General features: G+C 41.4%; 1 protein-coding gene across 1 annotated transcript in view; it reads right to left on the reverse strand.

Annotated features, from left to right (window-relative positions):
• UXS1 (UDP-glucuronate decarboxylase 1) overlaps window positions 1-9056 on the reverse strand; it is a 55322-nt gene extending 46266 nt beyond the window's left edge. Inside the window, exon 1 of the mRNA XM_010728139.3 lies at window positions 8933-9056. Coding sequence (XP_010726441.1) covers window positions 8933-9029 — 97 coding nt within the window. The 5' untranslated portion in view covers window positions 9030-9056. The remainder of the gene's footprint in view (window positions 1-8932) is intronic.
• Window positions 9057-9062: the final 6 nt, after the last annotated feature.

Genomic DNA, 9062 nt, shown 5'->3' on the forward strand with positions numbered 1-9062 from the left:
AAAAAAAAAGACAGGCAGTCAAGAATAAGTAAAAGAAAGGCTATCTTCCTACCGCATACATGTATATTCCTATAAATATAGCAGTTCGTTTAGTCTTCCTACAGAAGTCCATTTCTGAAATTACATTGGATGCAAAGCAGTGCAATGATTGAGCTATTTTCACCAAATGCACATTTCAAGAGCAATTCTTTGGATACATTACGCAGGCAGGGCTGGCTTGATTTGAAAAACAAAACCTATTAAATCAAAGTACAAAGAAGTTCAATAGAAATCCCAAGCTATTTGTTGTTCAGCATCCACTATTAAATGCACATTTCCCTACCTAACCCAGACAGACTTTTGGCTCTGACCACTTATACTTCACAGCAGGCAAAAGTCGTTCATTTATATCCTGAAAATGTAGGAATAGGATGCATATTTTGCTTGGAACGCCCTTTCAGTCTGCCATCTGCAGTAATAGCTGCTGTATAGCTTTTTTTATAGAACACAGCTTACTATCCTTGCATGTCTTAATTAGCTCATCCATAATAGGCTGGGGAACCAGAAGAGTAGCACAATCATTCTAAAGGTAGGAAAATAAAGAATCTCAAAGGAAATCGGTGCCTTTTCCCCAGGATGATCCCTCTTCTCTGGTATTAAGAATATGACATTAATATCAAGTCATCTATCACAAGGGAACTGCAGTAATTAACACCGAACCTCAAATGATTGGAGATAATTTCAGTCATTTCAGACTGCTTCAGACAATTTCATTAGTTTCAGCACCATGTGCATTTTAAAATTAATGTTTTAAAAAAGCAGGATCCTAAAGTTCGTGAAGATTCAACTGCATTCTGAGCAACAATGAATGCAGTTCCTTTAAAACCATTTTCCTTCACAATGACTATGTTGTTCGCATTTCCAAGGCACTTAAAGGAACTTTTATGCAAACTTTTGCCCAAGCAGATTTAGTTCAAAACACAGGATTTTCTTCCCTGTACTGCCCTCCTTACATCCTCTGTTCTTCAGATTAGGAGAGAATAAAACCAACGTCTGTTACAAAAAGATTCTGCTATAAGAAGAAACAGCATGAAAGAACACTCTGAATTGATATACAGTTGTTACCTGAACTTCTAGAACAAAATCTTAACCTTTGAAGGCTCAGAGCAAATTGCTTCAGCCAAACCTATTTCAGAGAGATGCAATGATGTTAAAAACAGGATTTATGCATTTATTTTCCTCTTTCTTAAATCAGGCTCACCATGGTTACACAGCAGCATTGGTTTCTTGGTTAAAAAACAAGCTGCTTCCTTTCAGAGAAAACTTGACAGAATGGAAAAGTAAGCAGAGGGAGTTCAAAATGTTGATTACAGATTCATTAAAAAAGAAAAACCTTATATTATTTTGCAGATCTCAATTGCATATGTAGTGATATAAAGGAAGCTACAGGAAAGTGCTATTTCTTTTTCCTCCCTTTACACATTTTTGACTGTATGCTCTGGCTCCTCCAGAAGTATCTCTCTTTGCCTTTGGCTGACACTGATATTTAAGCCCAATAGCGCTGCCTTGCTCAATGTGAGCTTGACTGTAGTCAAAAGTTACAGAAAAATCATCTATGGTGTTGAGTTAATGGAGGTCCCCGTCCAACTCCCACTGGAGTTGGTGAAAAGAATTCAGCACACCTGTAAGAGAAGTGGATTTGGGATCTCATGCCTTTGCACAGGAGTTTTCTTATCAAATACCTTCAGTTTATAGCATGGTGGATCCCTGATTGATACTCAGATTGGCACAAGCTCAAAAAAGATATTGTGGGCTCTAAAAGCAAATAGCTACAGGAAAGGGGAGGGAAGAAATAGCAACTGCTTGGGAATCTTGAAGTAACTCTTAATGGAGAAAATGAAGAGGTTGAGATTTTAACATTGCATCTCAGTACAGTCTGGAGACATGACAGTCCTGCAGCCAAGTGAGAGCTGCTCTTCTGAATGTGAAGAATAAGTAGTACGATCATGATCCTCGGTGATATTGGATTTAATTTGCTGATGATGAGGAATCCTTGGAAAAATCACCATTGAAGAAAGCTGAAATCCAAGCAGCTGGCGAATGGAGATATCCACTTTTGCAGAGGACAGGAACTTTCACTGCACACAGGGATCAGGTAGACATGAAAAGCTGTGATGCCCCATCCCTGGAGGTGCTACAGCCCAGGCTGGATGGGGCCTTAGGCAGCCTGAGCTGGTAGGGGGCAGCCCTGCAGGTGGCTGGACCTAGCCGATCTAAAGTTCCTGCCCCAAAGAGAGAAGATATAACCTTCAGATTTCCCTCATGGAAGTAACCTAGACATCAGGATTACTAGTTGTTTTGGGTTTTTTTTGTTTTTTTTTTTTTTTAATTTGGGGGCTTCAAAATGGTTAACAACATCCTTGTACGCCATTCCACAGCTACTCATCTTCCAGCAAAGGAAAAGCAGTTGCCAAAATAATGTTTTCGTGCCTTCTCTCAAAAAGGAACACTTAAACTGTGCCAAACTGCTACACTCCTACAGCTGTCAGATACAATATCAGGCAATTGTTTTTTTTTCTTTACAAGAGTTAACTGGATGTCACACTGGATAGAAACCTAACTATTATTGCATATTTATTGCTTACAACATTTCAGTTCACATCATCACTTAAAGGCTGAACAGAGTTCTTCATTTCATTGCTAGGAAATTCTTTCCAGGTCTTTCTCTCCCCCCCCCTCCCCCCTCCCTAGTTCTCTGTTCAGTGTTTCTACTCTTTCCTGTATCTTTAGCGTATCATTTTTGTCTACCCTGCGTTTTGCCACAAGCAAGGTAATGCTATCTGATTGTTCACTACCACATACATAAACACGTGGTACTTACAGCAACTACACAACAACAGAATGCATCTGATTTTCACCCCAAAGAACTCAACGCAATTTGGAAGTTCCAATCAGGATCTTCTGTTTTCATCACTCTGTACACTTCAGTGTGCCTGGACATCGTGAAACTTCTCAGATTTGAAGTTATTGCCTCAAAATAACAACAGTGGTCTGCACATAGGTTGATTCTCTACAAAAAGTAGGAATTCTTTGAGGAGACTTTCACCTATACCTAACTGGAGTACGGTGCAATAATTATATTTTGAAAAGGTCAGAATTATTTTGGCAATATGAAACCTAAGCAGTCTAAATTACTAACACCACTGTGAAAGAACTGAAAATCCTGTCTTTCTTCAAACAGCAGCTTTCACTCAAAAAAACCAACAACTTTCTCCTTACAAAATGACATTTATCTTTTGATAGACCTCATCTACACAACTGAAATGCAGAAAGTTTGCTGAGAAACAGTTTCTCCTTTTGCTTTAACACAACACTATTTTGTTTTTAACTTGCAAAGAAAACAAAGCAAGAAAGAAAGCAGAAGGGGTTGCTTTCTTCCCCAGAGAGGTGCAGATTTAGGAATGTGTCACATAAGCCTGAAATACACTTAAATGCAGTTCCAACACATTCACTATAAAAGCATGCACAGGTATTTAATATATTTCAGGAACTTGGAAGGCAGTTTCAAGCAAACAAGACATCTACTTTCCTCCCTAAATATCTGCAAATAGGAAGCGTTTTCCTTTCTCTTTTACAAAGCTCATTTTTTCCTTCTTGAAGGCTGACTGACCAAAGTATCGTTTTAACTGGTGGTTTTCAACTTCTGGCCTTCGGACTCTAAGGAAGGAAAGGTAGAGGTCACTGTGTCAACTCACCTGAAGGGGTCTGGCAAAAGGTAACTGGGTTAATTATTAGATGACCTCATCAGTAACATTACAAATTGGCTTCAACAGGTCATAAATCAAATGCAAGTCATTCAGAAGCTGTAAACTGTCATGCAGAACAGTGAAGGGAAAAGGATTTATAGTGGCTGAGCAAAGGGTTAGATGTTTTTTGGTTTTGTTGTTAAAAAGAGGAGTAAATTAAAACAGATTGTGCCCAAGCACCTTTTCTCCCCCAGACATGGTCACAGAATGGGGAAACATTCTTCAAGAAGCTCAGAGAGGCAGAGAATATTCTACACTCCAGATAAAAATGATACACACTTTACAAACCCCAGAACCTGAGCAGTCATGTGAGACAGCAAGATTCAGATCAGAGATAGGGATCAAGTAAAGGGTCATGACTCAAGCCAAACTATTAAACACTACAGATTACTATTTACTGCTATGATTTTCTCAGTTATGGTACTGGCCATTGTAGCATGCTGTGAGGCTGGTGAAAAAAACCTCATTTTACAAACCCCTTTAAGTAAGCTGACGCAGAAACCCCTACATCTCCCTCCCAAGGGCCCAAAGACCTTAAGTTGAAAACCACCAGTTCAAACTCTGCTTTGGCCAACCAACCTTCAAGAAAGAAGGGCAATAGAAATGACAGGGAAACATCACTCCTTTGCAAAAATGCAGAGAGGGAAGCAGATGAAAGCTCCAAGAGTGCCTGTCCTGCAGTGGAACAACGACAGCACCACCTCCTGCACAAGCCACAGTAAAGACAAATCCTAAGCAGAGATACACTGGGAATGGTATGAGTGAGTTTCTCCAAGATACCAAAAAAATTTCACAAAACAACCTTGAACAACGACGATTCTAGTCCTGCTTTGCTGACCAGCTATTCCCGACTTAAACTCCAAACTGCTACCAGAGCTCAGTCAAATTTTCATGAGCTACACAGCAATGTCTAGTTCAAAGCCAGCAAACAAATGGTTAGGGTTTGTTTTTTGGATTTTTTTTTTTTTTCTTCTCTGGTAGAGAATCTGTGGCATGTTGGTACAAAAAGTAGGCGAGCCTGATGTCACATCAGACCACTCCTGAATCATCCTTGGCCTGTCAATGCTGCCGTCTCATAAAACAATCAGGAAACGAAGAACTGTTCCTGCTATTCTCAAAAGCAGTGCCAAATAACTTCCAGACAGCTAGCTTGAATCAGTAAGACAAGAACAATTTCACAGCTATTTTTTCTGCTATGAAAAATGAAATTACAAGCTTATCAGAATAAAAAATAAGTTTCCTTCAATCCTTAGTTTGAACACACAAGGTACAAGAGGCTGGTAAGATTTAAGCCTAGAAGCTTACCCATGCCTTGTTATCTTGAGAGAAGGGGACACAACATTCTTCCTACTTGATGGAAATCTGACAAAAAAATGGCTAACATTATAAAACAACAGCTAGCAATCACTGAAATTAACAGTGCTCAGAGACATCAAGCTCCTACACTGCAAAACACGCTTTACTCACATTACTTTGATGTTTTAAGTTGCTTTAGCAGCCATTCTTTGATTTCTTTTATAAAAGAAAAAAGTCTTAATCTTGGATCTCATGACAGCACCCTACTATTCCTTCGTTTTTCCCTTAGAAAATGAGCAAAGCTACTGACATACTTCCAGAGAACTATTTGATCTATGAATGAGTAAAGAGAAGTGTTCTACTTTACCAGAAATAGAACTCTTCCTTTATTTTCAGTAAGATCACGCAACTCCCTTGTTACACCAAGACATCAGATTACTCACAGCAGCATCAAGATTAAAGCAAGCCATGTAGATGGACAAACTCTGGTCTGTAAAATCTTGTAGCCAACATTCAAAAATCTACTTCCAACAACTTCCATAAGGACCCAATTCTACAAAAACAGTCTCACTGAAGCACCTCAGTATGCCTGTATAAAGCAGAATGAATACTTAAAACCTCAAAGGAAAGGAATTCAAGGTATCTATTTATTGATGTACTGAACCACAAAAAGACAGGTCTTTTTTTTTTTTTAAATTCAGTAAATATGTGCATATTATACCAGATATTTTTATATTTTTTTCAGTTACCTTTTAAATTGGCTGCTCATTTATGATTTGTCTGCATTTCTCTTGCAGTGGACAACAAAATCAATTAAACCCATTTTGCTGGCATTTCTAATCACCTCATGTTCTTAAGCTGCGGTTTCACAGTGGCTCCAAGATGATGAAGTGCAGCCTGTTACTGAAAGGGTTTGTTCTGGTCTACCTTCACACTCTGTCCCTATTCTTTCATTGACACTACCACATCTGCAGCATCTTGCAGGAGATTAAATCAGAGCAAAGATGTAACACGTTGGTCAAGGCTCCCCATTATATCTAGCACACTGCAGCCATGCAGACAGCAATGCAAGTGAGTTAACTAAGCTATTTCTGGAAACAAACGAACAATACCACCTACAGAGAGATTTGGACAGTTCACTAGCTACAGTATCACCAGATTTAAATGAACAATGATTTTTGAAATTAATACAAATTACATTTAGAAAAATGAGACATCAAATATCGCTAATTCAAATAGAGATTGAAAGTAAGGACTCTTCTAACTTTAAGTGTTACTAGGGAAATTAAGTCCGCAAGAACCCAAGGTATCTTAAACCTGATTAGCCTTATTGCACACCTCACATTGCAATGGTACCTTAACCAAATTCAGTAAGGCTCCTTAGATAAGACCCAAGTTGTAGAACCAATGAGCACAGCTCCCCATCTTCCCACTGCACCACTTCCTCAGCTGGACCAAAACAACTGTCTGAATACCTATGTCGTAAAGAACCTAAAAAGGAAGCTGACTTCTCACCAAGTGATCTTACACCAGACCTCCGTTAGCTGGTTCACAGGACAGCAGTTTAAGTCCTTGTATGTGGAGGACTGGTAGGAAAAGGGAGATGTGGAACAGGGATGCCTAAGCCAGCCTAGCTATCCAACATTTGTGCTGTGAACCTACCAAGACAGCCACCCAAAGACTGTAGAGAACGAGAGGGCCTCAGCCCTTTGTCTGTCAACAGCCTGTGATAAGTTCTTCCTCTGGTTTACTGATTCCAGAAAATAAGTTCTTCAGACATTTTTAACATACATTCAAAGGCAGAAGCTTTCTATGAAATAAACATTTTTCCAAAAGATACTCTCCAAATATTCTCCCATAGTTTCACATGCAAACTCACAAAATGATACTAACAAAAAAAAAATAAATCATATCTCCTAGTTCATATAAACAAACAAACAAACCAACCCAAAACTCCACATACTTCCAAGTATTCCATTCCCTGAAGCAATGTGCTCCAACTCTGGTTCCCCATTGGCACTAGACGCCAAACAGAAATTCACTGGAAGGAGGCTACACAGCCTGAAAACACTTAGTCATTTGGAGAGCACTTGAGAAAGAAAATGTAAGAAGTGCCAGCACATACACCTACACGAGCAGCTCAGTTTTCTCAAATTTCAAGCTATTTTAATCTTGCAATATCTGACAGCATGCAGAGCACAGTGATGATTCAGTAATATTGCAAGTAGTACACCATCAGGATAGGGGGATGGAATCATAATCACTTTCACAGAAAAGATAATGAAAGATAGTCTCTCTACAATCTATTACATCACTGGCATCTGCCAAAATAACATACTACATGGAGACACCAGGACAAAAACTAATGATTCCGCTACCCTATTACTGAAAAGATGGAATAGTACAGCAACTGGACATGGCAGATGTGCAGAAACCATACACCCACCAGATACTCTTTTTAAGCTGCCCTTTGCCACACCCATCTGCAGTCCTCTCCTGATTTTTTCAAACTCAAAGAATGACCAGAAACAAGGGAGAGAAGATTTCTATAACCTGCAGCCCAAACAGCAAAAATAATACAGCAGTTTTCCTCTTCTTTAAGGCTAGATTTTACCCAGACAGCAAAAATGATCATGTCCACAGAGTATATTCAATAGCCGGGTCCTAGCAGCCATACCAACTGCCACGCAATCCCAATGCCTGATAGCTTTGCTTTCTAAATTAAGTTTTCTCTTTTGCAAAATATCAAATTCTTTCAGAAGCAGAAGAATCATCATTAAGCAATTCCAGCTTTACTACGCATGGCACCCTAAGTCACTTGAGCAAACTGGGGAAGAGAAGGCTCAGGGGACACCTGAGAGCAGCCTTCCAATACTTAAAAGGTAGGTTATAAGCAGGAGGGAAATCAACTTTCTACATGGGTAGGTAGTGACAAGACAAGAGGGAATAAACTAAAAAAGGGGAGATTTAGGTTAAATGCTGGGGAAATTTTTTACTGAGAGGGAGGTGAGGCGCTGGCACAGCTGCCCAGAGAAGCTGTGGTGCCACATCCCTGCAGGCGCTCAAGGCCAGGTTGGATGGGGCCCTGGGCAGCCTGAGGTGGTGAGGGGCAGCCCTGCCCATGGCAGGGGTTGGGATGGGTGGGATATGAAGTCCCTTTTAACTCAAACCACTCAGTGATACTAGGAGACTGTCTTAAGAGTGAGAGCTGGTATATGATTTCAGCAATTTCAACAGTGACTAAATAATGAGATCTTGCAAACACAGTAACATGTGGCGGCAATGGGAATTCCTATCTTCCAGTTCTGGCATAGGAAACACCATCTTTCCTCCAACATGCCCAAGCTGTACCTCTGAGCCCTGCCAAATGCACAGGGAGGATCTGAGCGGCCCTCGCACACACCCATCTCCAAGGAGAGCTCACCTACACGCGCCCTGCAGCACCGACAGCATCCAGCGATGCTGACAGAGCTTCCACGATCCCGCCTTCTGACGTGCAGGCCACACAAAATCCACACAAGACTGAAACAACAACAAGCTAACGCTAAATGTGCGAAAGGGACGAGAATGGGAAGAGTGCTCACAGCCCAGCACGGTAAATCTCAGGGTCTACCTGACTCACGCCTGTAACCCACGCCGTAAACATTCCACTCAGCGGCTATTCTATGATCTCCCCGAGTACTTTTTGTGCCTCTCGGCACACAGGCACAACCCGAACCCCGTCCCACCGGCATGACCACCCCGCGGAACGCGGCCCGCTCGCGCCGAGCCGCCCCGCCGAGCCGGAGGAAGTTTCCGCGGGGCGGCGAGAGAGAAACCCAGCGGAGCCCCCTCCTCGCTCGCTCACTCACAGGCGACGTAGGCGATACAGGCGAGCCCCACGAGCAGCTTCATTCTCCTGCGGTTGATGGCGGTCAGCAAGCGCAGCAGCGGCCCCTTGCTCACCATGCCCAGGGCACGCAGAGCCGGGCACGCCACCCG

This window comes from Meleagris gallopavo, chromosome 1, assembly GCF_000146605.3.
Source record: "Meleagris gallopavo isolate NT-WF06-2002-E0010 breed Aviagen turkey brand Nicholas breeding stock chromosome 1, Turkey_5.1, whole genome shotgun sequence".
Lineage (NCBI taxonomy): Eukaryota > Metazoa > Chordata > Aves > Galliformes > Phasianidae > Meleagris > Meleagris gallopavo.